This window comes from Corvus cornix, chromosome 3 (genome assembly GCF_000738735.6).
Source record: "Corvus cornix cornix isolate S_Up_H32 chromosome 3, ASM73873v5, whole genome shotgun sequence".
Classification (NCBI taxonomy): domain Eukaryota; kingdom Metazoa; phylum Chordata; class Aves; order Passeriformes; family Corvidae; genus Corvus; species Corvus cornix.
In genome coordinates this window covers 32,169,174-32,189,413 of record NC_047056.1, presented here as the reverse complement: position 1 = coordinate 32,189,413, position 20,240 = coordinate 32,169,174, and the positions used below count along the sequence as shown (strand labels likewise).

At 35.8% G+C, this 20,240-nt stretch overlaps 1 protein-coding gene across 6 annotated transcripts in view; it reads left to right on the top strand.

Moving 5' to 3' along the window:
- Window positions 1-20,240, top strand: part of CEP170 (centrosomal protein 170) — a 95,620-nt gene that overhangs the window by 66,166 nt on the left and 9,214 nt on the right. For 2 of the 6 annotated variants that reach the window (XM_039568246.1, XM_039568250.1), the window contains 6 exons: window positions 1,429-1,555; window positions 4,369-6,177; window positions 11,866-12,100; window positions 16,912-17,089; window positions 18,510-18,677; window positions 18,950-19,038. In XM_039568246.1, the coding sequence (XP_039424180.1) occupies window positions 1,429-1,555; window positions 4,369-6,177; window positions 11,866-12,100; window positions 16,912-17,089; window positions 18,510-18,677; window positions 18,950-19,038 (2,606 nt within the window). The remainder of the gene's footprint in view (window positions 1-1,428; window positions 1,556-4,368; window positions 6,178-11,865; window positions 12,101-16,911; window positions 17,090-18,509; window positions 18,678-18,949; window positions 19,039-20,240) is intronic. The other 4 variants (XM_039568249.1, XM_039568248.1, XM_039568247.1 and 1 more) reach the window with 4 other exon arrangements.

The window sequence follows — 20,240 nt, the reverse complement described above, 5'->3', positions numbered from 1 at the left end:
AGTTGTTTTATTAGATAGAAGTTCACTGGTACAGACAGGAAAGGAAAGTTTAGTGATAGGAAAGAAAAATGAGGGTTCAGTAGTTGTCAGTTCATAAATGCTGTGTGGTTTTTGTAATATTCTTACTGGCACCTTGCATTGTCTTCAGAAATGCTCATAAGTAACGGAAGCATTGAATTGCCTTCCTTTGCTGTTGTTAGACTTGAATTTTATAACATTTTGATTCTAAAAAATAAATTCAAAATATTTGAATTTTGAAATTTGTATAGCAGTTCAAACAAATTACCTGCTGCATCTCTGATTTACTACATTCATGATATTCCGGAAGAGATTTGTTACAGTGCACTTGTTTGCATTAATCAGGAGAAGTTCAAGATCATAAATTCAAGCTTTTCAAATGTCTGAGTAACTTTTAATTTAAAAGAAGTTGTCATATAATAGGTGACATTGTTCACCATTCTATTTCTGCTAAATGAATTTTAAAAAATGTATAGTGTTGTTTCCTGGTGAAAGACTAGAACCCAAGAGTGGTCAAGGCATTAGGCAAAAACCAGCATTTTGAATAGTGTGTGAAGATTTGAAGATGCAGCAGAGCTGGTGATATTTTTCGGAGATGTAAGCAAGAGAGCCTGTAATATATTTTATATGACAGTAACATTGCACTGTATTTAGAAATCAGGTTTTTAAAAAATATGCTGTAGTAACACAAGAAGACGGTTTAATTCTATGCTTTTCTTACATTTTAAAAATTTTCAAGATTTCAAAAGGCTTGCCATCAGGAAACTAAATTAATTTCCTTTCTGGTTTAGCTGCAAAAAAATTGTAAAATACTGATGACGTTGACTTCACTGTTACTCAGTAGGATGGTTTAAAACTAATCTTTGCTTCTTTTTTTGTTTAGGCCAAACAAATAATCTGAGCTTCCTTTCCTTTCCATCATAAGTTATCTTACTCTTTCAGTCCTTAAGGTAGTCTTTCTGTAACGAAGTAAATACAGTATTTCATCTGGACAAGACAGTCTTCTAAAGTGGTAAAATGTCACTCTTTTGTCTTCCTGAAGCACATTCTAAATTTTTTAGCACACCCCTACACCCCACATTCTTCTCCTGCACTTCTGAGCTGAGGACTAAAATAACCTGTCCTTAGAACTAGCACATGTTCTGGTAAAGTTTATATAGGTTCTGATGTTTGAAAGTTCACTGCACTAGGAATTGTTGTTTCTTTGGTACTGATTCTGCAGCTCTATAGGTTTTGTTTGTTTGTTTGCCATTGTAGAGCTGGGGACTCTAAAATTTATTGAGGTAAACTACTTTTTTCAACTTCCAGGAAAATAGTGTCTGACATACCTATTCAGGAAAAACCTGGAAAGGTGGCATGCTTTTTATCAAACAGTTATAATTTTTCTTCTGCTTTTTTTTTCTTTCTTAGGAAGGTGCTACTAACCCTGGAGGTAAACGTTGGGTATCGCAGTGGGCCAGTTTGGCTGCTAATCACACACGTCATGACCAAGATGACATGAGACTGGAGTCTTCAGTGCCTGCTCCATTAGAAAATGGTATTAAAAACTTTTCTTGTTGTCATAATTTATGCTGAAAAAACCTGTGAAAGGGAGAAAAGAATGATTATGTACTGTACTTGGTCAGCTTTTTTACTCCTAATGCCTCATTTTCACATAAAATTCTGTTTCATTGAGCAGAAACAGTGTAAAAACAAGCTCAGCAGTAGTGGTGTCTAGCATGGCAATTGAGTGCCAATATTACACTGAATGTTACTAAAACAGGAGAGTTCATAAAAAGTTTAATATTAGAGAAACTTTCACTTAAATGCAGTTTGGGTTGGTCTGCATAGTATGTTTCTTTCCTTACATCTTTATTAGTCTAAATTGGACTTCAGTGTAATGATTAGTAAACAATCCAACCTGAGAGACTTCAGCTGAAGCATAGCACCCTTCCTTATCTTGGAAATACAGAAAACCTTTCATATTTCTTGAAAAACCCTGAAACCTTCTCCTTAGCAATGAACAACTTTATCTCTCTTTCTTGTGAGAGTCAGATGTTCAGGCTATGTTCCTCCATAGTTCAATAATTCACATTTCTGGTTTTTAAATGGTTTATTCGTTATCATCTGCACTCTTGACTATAAATTACTTAGTTACCTTGCTGCTTTTCTGCTTTTTTCTTCCCGCCAATTTCACTTTAAAGGTTGTGAACGCCTTTGGGAGAAGTTTTACAAAGAAGTTTTGCTTTTGATGTTGAATAATGCAAACTTCTGCATCAATGCATGAAAGAATTCTTACCAGTGACTGCTGCTTCTTTTGTAGCTTTTCTTCCCGTCATAAGCATAGAACTTTGTCTAGGATACTAAAAGTCAAAGGAGATGGAAAGGGGAAAAATTAAATTATCCGATATACACAGGATAATGGAAAACAAGAGCAAATTTTTCACTGTTTGAAAGGATTGTGTGTGTACATACCAGGCACTTAAAATCATAGCTATTGAGACTGATCCTTTGGGTGGTTAACTGGGAGCTTTGGTGTTCTTTTGTTTTCTGTATTGTTTTAAATGGTCACTTTCAGATGAGGTACTACCTACGATCTTCTTTGGAGAGATAAAGGCTTCTTTTACCATTATAGGAACTAAGATAAGAGATAAACTACTGTGTAGTGCATACCCATACTGCAAGAATTCTAAAATACTAAAAGGGAACTAAAGCATTCAAGCACCAAAGGTGTAATAAAAAAAAAATTTGGTTTATACTTCTAAAAACCAACTCACAAAATATGTCTTGTTGACTTAGATGCCTGTATCTTCTTTAGAAATCTTAGTATTTAAACTTCACATAACAAAATGTAGCCAAATAGGATGCTGAACAACGCCAGGCCTTTTTTTTTACTAAAGGCTGTTTGAAATTCACCAAGAAGCAAGTTACATGCTTATATATGTATAAAATATTTGACCTGGTAGGTATGTCTGAGAGAAGTCAGTCTTCACAGAGGGCAGTCATATTGATTTTCATTAAACCTTCAATTTGGTTCATAATTTTCAAGGAAAAAAAATCCTGGAATTAGAAAACCTTTCTTAGATTTCAGAGGTACTTAACTGCTTCTCAGATCAGTGTCTTAACATAGATTATAGAAAAAAAACCTGTGAGTCCCTTTTGCATTCTTCATCAAAGGTGTGACACTGCAAAGAGAAAAGATAGATTGAAGAGCATGGATAGATAGGTGTACATACAGCATGGTTGTTGATATTCAATTAATTGCTTGGAAGATTCTTGCAGAGAGAGAAACCCTATACTCCAGTTTATATTCCTGGAGCAACCAATGCTGGTGGCAAGCCGTGATAGGAGAATCCCACCAGGGTGTGCAGAACAGTTGTTTATAGATCTCTCCTGGCAAAAAGGAAATAGACAGATGTGTGTTACTAAGTGTGTCACATTATATTGTGACAGCTGACAAATGAACTGCAAAAAGAATTTTTCTATCCAAATATTCAAAGGCAGAGCAATTCATAGAGCAATTTATATCACCTTTGTGTAATAAAGGCTTGTTTCTGACAGCACAACTGCTGTGTTTGTTAAATGAGCAAGGAGGGCACACTCATCATCACTGTGGAAAAATAAAGTTTGGTTTCTAAAGCAGTTATTCCTTGCAACAGTCCATGGGATGGCCATGTTTTTCGGCCTAAGGAGCTTTCTGTGTGCAATAAGAATTCAATGAAAGTGCTTTAGCAGTAGTACTGCATTCTTTTGATGCTTTGTATACATTTTCTATACATTTTTATACTACAGTGTCCTGTTTGGGATGAAAACATTATTTTTGCTTTCTCAGCCATAGTAAGTTCTTTGTTCATGAGTGGGGCTTTTCAATATTGCTGAAAAGTGTCTCCCAGCACTGCAGATTCTTGCCCGAGTGTGGCGAGCTCTCGCACAGAGAGGCTGTAGTCTGTCCATGAGGCAGACCTCGAGCTGTGGAACAGGCAACTAGGGAGGAAGAAGGAGCATCTTACTCTTTTTAGTAGTTTTGAAATCTGGTCATAAAGGTGTTTAGGAATTTAAGACTTACTTTCCACTTCTTGTTGTAATGGTGTGCTGATCGATGTAACAGTGACTTCTTGCCTATTTTACCCTACTGTGAGATTGTAAAAACTTTGTATATGTGATGCAGCTGGCTGAAAGAGTTCATTAAATGTTTTCAGCCTATACTTGTCTAAGTATAATTGATATTGCCATAGAACAGCAGGATGGACTGATGACTTTTTCAGTTCTGTTTTATGTTATATTAGCCTTACACAGTCTTAAACATTTAATTTTTCTATTTGCTGTGCTGTTGAATGTCTTCTCAAATATTTCTTTCTCTCTCATTTTTAGACACAGACATCAGTGAGTCTGGTATTTCTGTTAGAAGTGCTGGTTCAGCTGCTTCTATGACCAGCCAAGGTGAGCGAAAGAGGAGGACACTTCCGCAGCTTCCCATAGAGGAGAAAGTGAATGAAAACTCAAAAACAAAAACTGTATCTCATCAGAGGTCAGAAATAGGTGAAAAGCAAGACACTGAACTTCAGGAGAAAGAAACTCCAGCTCGTGCCTCAGATGCTAAGTCAAGCAGAACAATGAATGGTCTTTCACCTAAAGCTACTGGAGACAAAGTGTTTTCTTTTCCCAGCTCGTCTAGCAAAGAGAGAGTTGAAATTGGCAGAGAAACTTCTGTGGTGAAACAAGCTTTAGCAAAAATTCAACAACAAGAAAGAAAGGAGCAAGCACACTGGACACCCTCAAAATTATCCTCTACAAAATCTGCTGCAATCCAGGTTGAGAAAGGTAGGGAAGAGATTGTTATGTCACCCAAAACTTTGGATAATCAAGACAATGCTCCTGGACATGTTACAGATAAAGCAGAAATTAAGTTGGTGCAGACCGAGGGAAAAAGAAGGAAAAATGAGGAAATCATTAGAGGACAAAGTCCTAAAATACTTGGAGGAGAAAAAAAGGAATCTTCAAAACCATTAGTGAGGCAAGGTAGCTTTACTATAGATAAGCCTAGCACAAATATACCTATAGAACTTATTCCTCACATTAATAAGCAAAGTGGTTCTGCTGCCCCTTTAGTATCTGCAAACAGGTTACGTGACAGAAGTGATTCGATGGACACTGATTCCAGTATAGATACAACACTCATTTTGAAAGACACAGAAGCTGTAATGGCTTTCCTTGAAGCTAAATTGCGTGAAGAAAATAAAACTGATGAAGGTCCTGACACTCCTAGTTATAACAGAGATAATTCCATATCACCAGAATCAGATGTCGATACAGCCAGCACAATCAGTCTTGTTACTGGTGACACTGAAAGAAAATCCACACAGAAGCGGAAGAGCTTTACAACCTTATATAAAGATAGATGTTCCACTGGTTCCCCTTCAAAGGATGTTTTAAAATCTTCTACGAGTGCCAGAGAAAAGATGGAAAAGAAAACGAAGAGTCGATCTTCAGACGGTGGGTCTAGAGCTGACGCTCGCAAAACTGTGCAGTCCAGTGGAAGAATGAGACAACCATCAGTAGATTTAACAGATGATGACCAAACATCCAGTGTACCTCATTCTGCCATTTCTGATATCCTGTCATCTGACCAGGAAAACTACTCTGGCAAATCACATGGAAGAGTTCCTTTTGCGTCAGCAGATGAACTTTTACATTCCAAGATGGAAGGAAAGTCAGCTAAATCAAAATCCTCTCCTGTTGGACTTGGGCAATCTAGTAAATCTACCACTCTTCCAAGACCTCGTCCCACAAGGACTTCTCTCTTGCGCAGAGCACGCCTTGGTGAAGTCTCAGACAGCGAGCTTGCTGATGCTGATAAGGCTTCAGTAGCTTCTGAAGTGTCCACTACAAGTTCTACATCAAAACCTCCGTCAGGGAGGAGAAATATTTCCAGAATAGACTTACTTGCTCAACCTCGCAGAACTCGACTTGGCTCTTTATCAGCACGTAGTGATTCTGAAGCAACAATAACCAGAAGCACTGCCTCATCTCGGACCCCAGAAGCAATTATCAGAAGTGGCTCAAGGTTGCTCTCAGGAGGAGATAGCACTAAAGTTTCTGCTAGAACTCGAGCCAATAGCATTTCTCGACTTTCAGATTCAAAATCCAAATCCTTGGCTTCGGCTCATAATTCTCCCTCAGGTATGTGAGATTATTTGAAATAATTTTATACAATACTAGATGTTTTTAACGTGGATTTTTTTAAATTGTTTGAGAAAGAACTCTTATGAAAATGTTGAGTTTTAGTTGATGCAGTCTTTTTCTTTGGAGTAAGAGGCTTCCATGGCAAGTCTTGTGGAGGTTTCTCACTTAAAATCATAAAGACAAGAAATTGTTATCCTTTAACTCTTTGGATATGTTTTCATCTTAAAACTAGTAAAACAGAGCTGCATTGGAACAGTCAGATGTGTCAGCAGTCATTTGCTTTAGCGCAGAAACAGAGCCAAGATCTCTTTGCTCAAGTCATGGTAATAGAAGCTCAGAAGGTCAGCAACACATTTTACTACATAGAAGATATAATATTTATTTATAAGGTAGGCTTGTAAATAGGCAATTGTATATTTTTTTGATAAGAATAATAACATTGAAGTAATGAATTGAAAAACTATGTACTACCTAACTAAATATCATAAAGTAATTTCTATTAAAGTGTTTGCCTTATCTTGGATTATTTCCCATTCTCTGTTCCAAATCATGGTAATTTATGATTTCATCATGATTTCCAAATCATGTCGATTTCTTTGGTGTGGTGGTTACTCCACCTTGTCTTATGTGTGGAAGGAAAAATCCATGCAATCTACGAATTTTAACCTACTATTCTGTTAGAAGTGAACATAACATTCTTAGTGCAAGCAGTGTAAAAGGTGGTAGGTTTTTTCAACAGCAATATTAAACCTATCAAAAGAAAATGTGGTAATTATAAAGAAGTGAACTCTCATGTGGAATGAGTATCTAAAATAAATGTCTGCTTGCTTTTAGAATTGTCATGCAACCAACTTTGCCATATTTGCAGTCAATTCACAGTCTTAAGAATAAAGTTAATAGAGTAGCTTCCAGTGTTGCAGCACACTGAAATTTTGCTACATCCTATTCTGACTTGATATAAGCAACTGTGATACTTAATTTCCCACCCTCCTGCTGTCCTTCTGTTGTTTGTATATCATAAGTGGACCATGTCAGGATTCTTAGCATTGTGTATTCCCCAGGTAGTTACTTTTGGCTGTGTCATTTATTAGCCAAATAGAAATTTCTGCTGAGATACAAATGAGGTGTTCACTGAACTATGAAGTTGAATCTTTTTGATACTATGACGGGGATCTACAAAGGTACCCAAAATAGGTGACACTTCCAATAAAAATTCAGTCTTTCCTTGTAAGATATAATTGGAAAAGTAGCATTTTTTCAATTTTAATCAAAATTTTGAATTGACAATGCAGCCTGAAAGGTGGCAACCCTAGGTTAAAGAAGCATCAGTTAAGACTTCTATATGTTTATTTTAATAACGAATACTAGTTCACATTATGATATTGATTTTTGAACAGGTAAAGCCCAGATGTTATTTGTCACTTCACTGCTTTCGTTTTTCACAAAACTCTGTATGAATTTTGAGGTTTGTGTCCATGTGAAGTATTGCAGGCTTCATAAACTTTTCCCAGGTTGCTGCATTGAAGTGGTTTGCTGCTTCTGTTAAGGGGAGTGAGTGTGTCTTTCTCTTCCCACTCTATTGTCTATCACAGTTGTCTTTGCTAAGTGTTCATTTACCTGTATCACACAGTCAGAGTTTACTGTAGCTTGTATAAAATACTGTGTTTTCAAGAGAGAAAAGGTGCCATCTTCTCATGGGTACCCCAACATAATAATCTAGGTAATTGAAAAAAGCCATTGCTAGAAAAATCTACAGTAGTAATAGCTTCTGTCATATAAAATTTTACAGTTAATACATATGAAGGGAGAAGCCTATCAATGTAAAGGCTAAAATCTGAAAGCAATTAATAAGGCAGTCAGATACTTTCAAAACAAAATCATTGCTAAATAAACCAATCAAGTCTTGTTACTATATAAGTAAAAAATATTATTACTACTGTTTGTTTAGGATTTAGAGTTCTGAATTTTGTCTATATCAGTAACATTATAGTATAATTTTTTACTTGTTTATTTAGATTGGATACTTTAGATACTTTAGGAAAATCTGAGTTGCTTTGAAAGTGGTGTAATCTTCTAAGGTATATAGGAGTATATATATACATGCATCTCCTATTATATATAGGCCATTTTTACTTCCTCCATTTAATTTTGTTTCTAGAAGAGTCAACAATTCAATTCATTGTAGCTCTTTTGGAAAGCACTAATGAAGTGCTTGACAAAAGTGGCTCAACTGTTTGAATGTGTTTACTTCAGGCACATTTAATCAAAGTGTAACAGGAATGGATTTTCTTCTCTCCCTGGACATAGAAAGACTGGAAAATGCATGATTATTACCAATATAAGTTTGGGGTTTTGTTTCCTTCACCAGAGGACTAGCTGCTCTCAAAATGTTAAATATGTTCCATGGGTTATCTCATCAGAGGTCAGTTAACATTACCACATTGTAGATCTCTAAACATTAGTAGCCTCTTAACTTTCTCTTTGTAGGCTGGATTTATTTCTGCACTTCCGAAATCACTGTTCAGACATACATACCTGTAAAAAGAGAGCAAGAATAAGATGTAGTTTCTGGATTTTTTTTATTGTCTTGTACTTCATGTGGAGGAATTGCAACATAATAGGATTAAAATTGTCAGACCTAGAAGCAAGTCTGTAATTTCAAGAATCATTTTTAATCCTTGATGCAGTGAAGTATTGCCTACTTTTATATGAAAGGGCAAGCAGATAAAGGGAACATCTTGGATAAGAATTGTCAGCATTCAAGTGATTTACCAGAGTGTTTCTGGGTTAGGAGGCTTGATAACTGACAGCACTGTGAAGACACATGAAGCAGAATTAGTAACTTTATAATAAAGCACAAGCAGTGAAAGTTCTGATCAAGGCACTGCATCATCAAACAGTAGAGTGTGATCAGTAAAAACAGAGACCAAAGACCTATTTTCACAATAGAGGAAAACTGAAGATGCTGTTACAGAAGGAGCTATGTATGGGGAAAACAAATGGCAGGATCAGACCTAGCACAAAAGTGCTAAACTGCAACTGTAAAATTAAGTCAGAACAGAGAGACCTTGAGCAGCCAGTTGTGTTTGGCAGCTCTGCTGGCTTACTGACCTAGCTGTCATTGCAAATAGCTGGCAGATAGGTTGATCAAAGCTGTTGAGGTAACTGTGGGGGGAAAGAAATTGATAATGGAGAAAAAACAGCTCTTACTAAGTACATTTTAGTAGTAGATCTTGCAAATGGATGCAGCTTGAGAAGGCGTTGCATCAATGAGAGTAGAATATTTTTTAAGGAATATCTTCAATAAAATTTATTCTCAGATCTTTCTAAAGTGAGAGTGTGTTGTCCGAATCACCAAACTTGCCAGCTTAATGTGTTGTGAGGACGTTATACTTCTCACAGAGTCGTCACTAAATTAGGTTTGAATGCTGATTATTTTAGCCAGGGTTTTGGAGAATTTTCTAGTTAGTGCTACTGATCTTCACAGTCTTTGGTGTCCGAGATAAGGAACTGCACAACAGCTTTCAGAAATCTACATAAACTACAATGACATTTTGGGCCTGCATAATTTTAAAAATAGTATTAAAAGCACATATGTGCAAACATATAGCTACCTTACTGGGAAACATGCTTGGATATTGCTTGTTGTGAATCATACAACTTTCAGATTTTTACTGCTAGGCCTACAATAACTTTTTCCTCATATTAATGAGAAACACGTTGATAATATGTAATCCCCCAACATTTTAAGGCCTTAAAATTTAAGGGCCTTAAAAACAGGGTTTTTATGATACTATGTAGATGATTGTTATTGATGTCATTTCAGTTAGTATCTCTGAAATGTTTCAGTCTTTACAAAATTCAGTATTTTTGATTGAATGTATGATCTTTTCCTAAAAAAGTGTGGGTGGAAAAGAGGACCTAAGGCTAATCTCATCAGTATATTTTATTTAAGCAAATGCTTCTAATCTGAATGTTTTAAAACGAATTAACATGATAAAACACTATTTTGTACACAGAGAAATCCAAGCTTCTCCCAGACCCAGACCCTGATGTTGAAACTTGCAGTGGTAGAGTACTAGAAATCAAATCTGTTTCTGATATTTCACTTCTCATTCAATTTTTAGTTTTTAAATATATTATTACATATGCTCATTGTACAGTGCTGAGTTGCTGAACTAGCTCACTTGAGAGATTTTAAGATAAATTTTATAATTATTTTGAAGAATATAATTTGAACTGGGACAAAGAGTTTACACAAAAATTGATGATAAAATGTGGGCCCAACTCATAAAGCTCTTTGGACTTTGGTCACACATTGCTTGCATGCTATTGGTGGGAAAATGTACTTTTTCTGCTCATGTTTTACTTCCCTAAGATTAACAACTTTGAAGCCTCCAAAAAGAGATCAGAAAGTAATTGGAGAGACATTGTTACTTTCTTCAATAAAGTTAGAAAATTTTAAAAAAGTAGAACTGGACATAATTTGAAACCCACATTTAAACCTGAAAAAAATTACACAAATTTTGTTTTCAGCAATTGAAAATTCATTATTTATATGAGGGAAGGGATGTAAGCTTGTACACCAATGTCATATTCTACATACTGTAATCTTTGCATTACACAATAAGTACTTTCATTATTCATTACTTAAATTCATATTGGTGTATACTTCATTTGTAATGTAGGTTTTTTTAATGTATCAGGAGAAACCATTATTAATTCTTGCATTTTGTAATACTATTAAAAATAATTTACATCATTCAATTCTAGTATTTTTCAATTACCAAGAGGTAGTCACCTTTTTTAATTTTCTGTGATACTTACAGAGCCTCATGAATGTCAGTGAGTTTGGGGTATTAAATCCCCTGCAGGTTGTGGTGATGGGGATTTCTTTACGCTTGGTGATATCTCTTCCTGCTGGGAATGTTTGAGGACAGCACATCTGAAATCCATTTTCTAGACTTCAGTAATTCATAAGGGGACAAGAACCTCCTCCTTAGTTTCAGTTCTCCTATACTTCAGGCTGTCCTCAGCAACATGGCTGTGTAATGCTTTATGTGCTGCATGTCAGAATATATACTTTTTTCTCTGAGGCTGCTTTTCTTATGGATGTGCTGCAGATTTTTATAACACAGTATTAATTTTACATATTTTTTTTCTGTACTAAACATTTAATCATAGAATCATTAAGGTTGGAAAAGACCTACCTATCATCCAGGAGTTTTATGCTTTTCTTACGTAAGCATGCATTCCAGGCTTGGTGCCAGCTCCATCCTTCCTTCATATCTCTTTTTTTGTGTGTGAATTGCATAAACCTTGAATGAAATTTGGGAAAAAATCTGCAGAAAAAGTGCAATCTGACTATATACTTCAATGTTAATGAATTGGGCCCTTGTTTTGTAGTACAGTTTGTTCGAGCTCATATACAATCACTGACTTTTACATCTTACTTCACTCATCACTATACAAAGAGCATGAGTTTTATGTTTTTATTAATCAATATTTTTTATTTAACACAAATTCTGTAGCTTTCTTTTAAAGATGTAGTAAATAAATCTTTTGTGAGGTACCTGGGGATGGATAATGAATAGCTGCATATTTTTGTGATGTTTCTGAAATAATGCTGTTTTTTCTTATTAAAGATGCCATAATAATTCTTTTTTAATAATTAAACTAATTTAGTAAGTGCAAGATGGAGGCGCTTTCCTACAGATTATGCTTCCACCTCAGAAGATGAATTCGGATCAAACCGTAATTCCCCTAAACATACCCGTCTACGTACCTCTCCAGCCCTGAAAACCACGCGACTGCAGAGCTCTGGGACAGCAGCTCAAAGCAGCAACACATTCAAGCACAGGATAAAGGAGCAGGAAGACTACATTCGTGACTGGACTGCCCACCGGGAAGAGATAGCAAGGTAGGTTTGAAAGGAGTGCCTCTGAAATAACTGAGCATTGTACCCAGCCACTTGTACAGGTGCACAGAGAGGTCACAGAGAGGGAATGGATTTTCTGTGTCACTGCTTACTACTTTCATTCACTAACTGAATGGGTAACTTAAAATTCTTCTTGTGAGAGACTGGCAGACAGAACACTCACGTTACCAGCACATCTCTTTTTAGTGGAAAATGATAGTAACTTCTGATTTATGATAGCCAAATCCCAGAAGATGAACTTTCAGTTGCATTATTGGGACTTGCAGAGGTACTTTGTGTATTTCCTGAGGCTGAAGTATATGTGATTTTGTAGTACCTTTACGTATTGAGATAAAATTTCAGATCGATCACAGATGACAGAGAGAGAAAAAAGTGAGTTTTGGAACATGAGAGACCATGTTCTCATTTTATTTTTGATTTATCTAGACATTATTTCATGTTAGGTACTTTCTGATTTAAAACATGCATATTCACCAAAAAGTAATTTTCTTTGGTTGCAAGTCCTTGAGATTAATATATCAATACCTCTGTTGTTGCTGCGGCCACTCTGCTTCAAGTGAACCAAGGAAAAGTTAGTTGCACATTCTGGTAACCAGTTATTCCCACATCATGCAACAGCCAGGCAGTGAAAACTTCAGAGAGAATGCACAAGCACGTAAATGTTATTTAATACTTAGGTGTCAGATTCTGAAGATTTTCAGGTTCCAAAGACTTTCACCAAATTTAATTTGGAAGCCTAAACAAGAAATACGTCTTCCTTTTAAGATTAATCTTTATAGTGTGGAGTATTTTCTAAATCTTAATACCATGGAAGTGTTTTCCTTGTGATTAATTTTTTTTTGTTTCCTGATCTTGGTAATATTTTTTAACATTTGTTTTTCTATTGTGATCTGTGCAATGGGAAGATGTAGAGGCCTGAGAGGCACACAGAAGATACCTAAGGGAGTCTCATAGTATCATGAAATAAACCTTTTCAAAATCATCTTCCTAGAACATCTCTTTCTTTTCAGAAATCTAAAGTTAGAGATGGCTGTAGGAAGGTCTGTGTGTATATGGGGAAAAAAATGATAGCCGTAGCATATTCTATATGATTCCTTGTGATAAATAGTACTGCTGAACCTCTACTTCAGTGAAACTTCTTGGTGTGTCTTGCTCATCTAGGAGAGATTGACACTGGAAGTAATTGATGATTCAGTCTAAACTTATTTGATGGTTAGGTTTGCAGGTTTTTATCTTCCCTTGATATTCATACCCTTTTCTACATTGATATATTGGCTTTAAAAGTTGTTTTAAAGGCTGTGTACTTCTCCTACCTCTTCACCTTTATTTTCAGTGGAAGTGCTGAGAGACTCAAATCAGTATTGCCAAATTTTTGGGTTTATGTAGAAATTTCACACAACCTACATTAAATGAGCTTATTTAAGGTAAAGAAAACTAGCATTCAGCATCTGAGAAATTCCAGGTTGCTGTCATCTATTTTCACTGCTTCCAATAACAGTTGCTTTGGTTAGCCTCTGCTGAGAGCCCTTGCTGTAGGTCACTAGTTCACCCTTTCTGTGTCTGCATATCTTGGTGCTGATTCACATTATTGGTCCCCTGGCTTCATTTTTAACTTCTGTCCTCTGTAAGATAATTTTTGTCTCTGCTCCCATTGCCTTGCTAACCATAGGCTCTATTATTGTTCACCCTGGGGTTTTTTTTCCATCCCAGCCATCAGTCCAGCCTCTATGATCAAGGTCTCTTCAACTCTATTTAGAGTTTTTAAAAAATTAATAGATGGTTATATGCTCTCATTAAAATTAGTTGATTTATTTTTGTTGTTATTGTTGTTGAATAACTGATTAGATTAGGCAGGTGTAAGGATAAGCCTTTCATAAAATACATGTGTAGCAGAAAGTAGTGTAGAAACTGTATGGCAAATATTTCATTGCATCCATGTTACCATCATACTTTGTTTTAAATGGTCCTCTGTGACTGACCCAGTTTGCACTTTGTAGAAACTTCACAATTTTCAGATGTTAATAAAATTGAAAATTTGAAAGAGGTGTTTAGAAAAACTTACTGGGATAACTAAACTTGATTTAAAGCCACTTTGACATGGAGGGAATTTATACCCTCAGAATATGAGGAGCTTCATGTATATTTTGTTCAAGGATGTTAAAGTAATGTTAAAATGTTAGAAAAGGATATTAAAATCCACTGACTCAGTATAGGAAGTGTAACATGGTAGACTAAGCATAAAAATGTTTTTGGAAATCCAGTAGTTCAGCACTATTACAGGTATCTTAGAAATATTCCTGTTTCATTGTGGTTTTTTCTAACATTGGGTATTCTTTCACTATAGGTAAATAAGAACTAGAGTTCCAGGCTTTTGGAAAAGGTGGTCATGCTTTCCCCATCCCAAGCCGTGTGTTCTCACCTTTTCCTTTGTGGTGGAAACTGAGTCTGTTCCACATGTAGCTGTGTAGCTGCCTGAGTCTGCTCACTGGGTGAATCTAAAGCAGTATTTCCTGGAGTAGGTTGAAGGATTTAGGGAATTTGAGGTTTATTAGTTCTGCATCTGTGAATTGATTTGCCTTGTATGATTGCTAGGTCGGATGGAGGAAGCAGTAGAGATCTCCAAGGCAGCCTACAGTTGCAGTAGAGTAAATAGTGTACACCTAAAGCCTAAGTCTCTTGTCCCGGATTTCAAAAAACATTCTCCTTAAGCTTTCTGTTTCTGAAAGTTAATGTAGAATTACTTGAAAACTTCATTTATGAAAATTCAGGCTCAACTCACAGCTGGTGTCTTATTTTATTTTTCATAATGCTTCTTGTGTTGTGCTCTGTCTTGTTTCTATACAGAAATGTAATTGAGTACTGGACTATAGCTTACTGTCACATTGAAAATAATTCCAGGTTTTGTTCACATGACTGATGTTTGACTATGGTAATTATCTACCAAGGTGCTTGCCATCAATGTTAGGGTTGTTTACTCTGATACTTCCAGGATTCATTTGAATTCATTTTTATATAGAGATCTGACACTTTATGTAATTCTGATTTCTTGGTAAGAACTCAGATGAAGTGGTTGTGTCGTGTTGAAGCATTGCTGATTTCTGTGAAGAGTTAAGTCTTAGTTAATTGATGCTACTTTTGATTATGGTGTTTAATGACATTTTTCTTCTGGAAAATTTGCTGGTAATTGAAATCTCCTGGTTTTATTTTCTTCACAAGTACTCATTAAATACCAGAATTTGTCCCAGAAAATCAAATGTGAATAGTAGCAACTTCTCTATTTCAGGAAAAAGTTAGATGATTGTATGAGACAAAGGAAGTAGCTGTTTTAGTATCTCTACTACTAAGAATATTGGATTTTTAATGGCATATATAAGAACATGAAAGATAAATTAAATTAACCCAAAAGCTATAATAAATAAGTTAAATTAACTAATGCAGTAATAGGCACTTATCATATTTTAATTTATTTAAATGAGCAATTGACTTGTCTTATGCTTTACTGTTCCAGTCTTTAGTAGTTCAAAATCAGAAATACTGTCTTGAGTGGTCACAGGTAATTGCCACATATTTGTTTACAGCCATATTCCAATTATATGTGTATCTAAGCCGCACAAAGTTGCGCTTCATTGTAGATTGCTGATGGTTACTCGCAAAATCCAATGTTGGAAATTTCTCTAGTTACGTTTGCCTGTCTAGTTGAAATTCTGTTCTCTTAGTCTTAGGCCAGTAGTGTCCATTTTTTTGACTTGAAGACAAAGTGAAAATAATGAGCAGAAGGAAGCTCACCTTGAAAAATGCATCTCTGTTGAGCCTGGGGTGTGTCACTGTCGTGTGGCTGTGCACCTCCTCCCACTTGAGTGGTGGGTGCTGCGCGTCACCAAGTCCTCGGTGGCACAGAAGTGGCACTGTCGGCTTCTGTGCCTTCAGTGCTGTCGGGCAGAAGTGTGAAAGGGGATCACCTGGCAGTCTGCTCTTCTCAACTGTGTGATCCAAGCTGGAGATTCAGGGTGTCATAATTAGTAAGGGTTTTTAGCTTTTGCTTTGTGGGGTTTTTTTGTCTTGTTCTCTCCTCCTTTTGGGGTGTCCTGGGGAGGAGTAGCACAAGCAGAGCTAGCCAAGTTTCCTCCCTGTGCTGAGCAGAACACAGAGCAAAGCTGGTTTTTGGTGTGGTGAATCAGAAGAAAGTAAAAGGAATTTTTGGCTGAGAATTCAGCTGTATTTTTGTAATGCTATCATATCTGGGTTTTTAAAGGTATGTTCTCTTTTTCCCACTGAAAAACTTGTCTTGATTAAATTTGAGGATTTAGGGAATTTCAAACACGTGGGAAGCTTGTTTTGAGCAAGCTGCAGGGCTGCTAGAAAATCAGAGGTCTTGAAAACGTTTTTTTCAAGTTGGCAAACTAAGGTATAAATTAAATGCCTTCTGAACATTTCAGATTTACTGCCATATTACAGGTCATGTGTGCAGTATTTTCAGCATATTTCCTATGCATCCTCTGTGTTGGAGATACAGCATATTGCATGCATCTGTCTGAATCCTGGGAAGAAAACTAGAATATTCTGTCTTTTGAGATTGCCTTGCACCTTCTTCCTCCAGAAAGGCATGCTTTTAAAAGCTTCAGACAGAATTTGCTTTTATGGTTCTACAGATAATCTTTCTGTTTAGAAAGGCATGCACGTTTTCATAGCACGGTTGTCAGGAACTAGAACTTCCAGCCTCAAAGGCTGCAGATTGGGCTCTACTGGCCCAAAAGTGTTTGTAGGGGAGAATGTAACACTCTCTTTATTACTAGGATCAGTCAAGATCTGGCTCTCATCGCACGGGAAATCAACGATGTAGCAGGAGAGATAGATTCAGTGACTTCATCAGGCACTGCCCCCAGTACCACAGTAAGCACTGCTGCCACCACCCCTGGCTCTGCCATAGACACTAGAGAAGAGGTAGGAGATCTTCATGGAGAAATGCATAAGGTTCTTCCTTTTCTTTATTTCTTTTGCTTTTAGCATTTTGCATAGCCTTTTTAGTTACTTCCACTCAACCCGTATGCATGATCTCTACATTGTTTTTTTGATTTAAAGTTCCTTTACATTTCAACAAACAACCCAGAAGTTACCCTGTGAACACAGCTTGTCAAAAGGATGCCATACTGTCTGTCTCTTTTTTTCCACGAAACATAGGACAAGATAGTTATTTGTTTCCTGCTTGTCTGTAGCCTTAGATACTGTTGGATGGTATCTAAGTGCATTTAAAGATACTAGTGTATATGCAAAACTATATATAAATGTATACATTTAATTCTTTGCAAAGCTATTAAAAACAAAAAAGTCCCTCTTTTCACAGGTGACATAAAACTTTCATCTTCTGAACACTGAAATATTTAGGTACCATCAGTTAACTTTAGATTTTCTTTCTTAATAACATTGTCAAAAACTGCCTTGAAGTAAGTTTGCTTTATGCTTCTAACAATTCTTATTTTCTTTGCCTACCTCTGATGTGCTGTTCTATGAATATATTGACTAACGTGTTCTAGTAACCATCACAGGTCTAATGCTGGTAAACATGTTAATCTGAATTTAAATCATCACTTTCTACCATGTTACAATTCACCATAATAATGAGTTGTAAATGTTTAATGCATTTTTTTCTTCATAGTATTCCTTTCAAAATGTGTTTTATTCATTCTTGTGTGCATAAATTTTGGTTAATACACTAGTTTACTGTGGTTAGTTTAATACTGCCTTTTTCTGTGGAAAAAAAGATATAAACAGCAATAAGAAATCTGTGAGTTGGGTACTCCGAAAAATTATAAATGCACTCACATAGATTTTGGTTTTAATTCTCATGGACTGTGGGTAAACTTTAAGGAAGTAAAACACACCTTTTCTCAGATCCAGTTAGATCACTCCAATTTTTTTATTATTAAATAATTCTTTTCTTCTTCAAAAAATACAGTGCATTGTGTACATACTGCAGGTGGCAGTATCTCCTTTAGGTAGTGTAGGTCTTTCTGTAACACTGTGACTAATTTGGAAAAAAAACCCTAAATTTCAGAGTACTCTTCTTAATTCCACAGATATATTCCATTAATCAAATGAATAAATTGTTCAGTACCAGTTTATAGGTAGCTATTGTATCACCTGCCAATAAGCAAAATTTCAGTGGGGTAGTCTAAATTTGCCATGTATGTCTGATACTTTAAAAAAACCCAAACATTCACTTGTACAAGATATTCTGACACAAGAGATGATCATTTTATACTATAGAAGACAACAGAATGATTATTATTTGATAGGCATCTTATAAACTGTTTTAGGAGAAAAAACCCCAGTAATCTGATTTTTGGATGTATCCAGTAGATTTCATGAACTTCATTTTTCTTTTATCCTGCAGTTGGTGGACCGAGTATTTGATGAAAGTCTCAATTTTAGAAAAATCCCTCCAATAGTGCATGCGAAACCCCCGGAAGGGAATGGTCGGCCTAGTGATGCCAGACCTCAGCTGACAGAGGCCCTCGATCCCCCAACAATTACCCGCAGAAGGACTTGGAGCAGAGATGAAGTGAGCACACAACAGAATGTCTCGATTTTAAGCTTTTACAATTATCTCCCCACTTAATATTCTAGACATTTTCCTGTCTCTCCTACCTCTAGCAGGTGGCATTAATATTGGAAAAAATTATGTATTATTTTATTGGCAAAATGTTCAAATATCATGGTATATGATACCAATTAAAACATAAGTAAGATTTTTTTATAGTTAAAGATACCAAAATATATGGAATTGTTACTATTAAACTAATAATATCCTTTCTTATTAAAAACTTCTTGCAGGTTATGGGGGACAGTTTGCTGTTGTCCTCAGTCTTCCAGTTTTCTCGCAAAATAAGACAATCCATAGACAAAACAGCTGGAAAAATCAGGTGGGTTTTCAAAAATTACTATTATTGCTGAAAATGTCTCTTCTCATCAACATTCCCAGCAGTAAAAAAGATAATATAATAGACACAGAACAAATGTAGGTAGTAGAAACTTGTATTTTAAAAAAGCACTGTTAGCTAGGGGTTTTTTTAGAATTCAGAAAGATTTGGAATGAATACTTTTTCCATTATTCCTTCTTTTTATTTCACTTTATATGAAGAGGAATATCAGGAAAGTTTACATGGACAGAACAACATCCGTCATACTTCCAGCAGAGGAGCTGTAACTAGTAAAAGCAGCAAAATACTAACATATCTGAAGATTGTATTCTCATGGGAATAGCAAAAATGATTTGACCATAGAAATCAAGAAGAAAACTTATAATAATCTATATAAATTGGTAAAAACTGTAGGTTAACTGCCATTTCTAGTCCTAGTTTCTAGTAGGAAGAGTATCACCAAGTGAAGAATCAATTCTTTAGAAGCCTGTAACTCATTTTTATTATGCTATTCTAAGGATTTTTGTGAGTTGTTTTTACTGGTGATTAACAGGTAATGTTAAATCTAGGTCTTACACATTTCTGATTAATTTGCTGATCTTAAAATGTAAGACAGCTACTACTGAATGTAATAATAAAGTGATCATGTATGATATTACAAATACAAGCATACGTACAAATATTTTATACATACTTAAAGAAAGGGGAATTGCTTTGTTTCTATAAAAATGCAGTAAATTCATATTAATAAGGAATTATTTAGCATATTCCCCAGGGCTATGTTCAAGACTTTCTTTTCCTCAGAATGGATTTGAATAATACCATGTTATTCATAATTTCATTTATATTTTGAATCAGAAAAGCAGCACTACTTTTAATATTGTTTTTTAGGGAGCATATAAGGCAGCTAGTACCTGTTACAGATTTTTACCTTAGCTTTGTTTTGAAATACATGAGTTCAGCCAGCTGGTGTGCTGCTATTCCTTTCTGGAATTAAGCCAGTTGAAATTTCTGCCCAGAATAGTTACAGTGTCTTCATAAAAGAAGTGCCCCAGCCCTCTGATTATCTTTGTGGCCCTACTCTGGACTCACTCCAACAGGTCCATGTCCTTTATTTTGTGAACTCCAGAGGTGGATGCATCACTCCAGGTGGGGTCTCACCAGAGCAGAGCAGAGGGGCAGAATCCCTTCCCTCATCCTGCTGG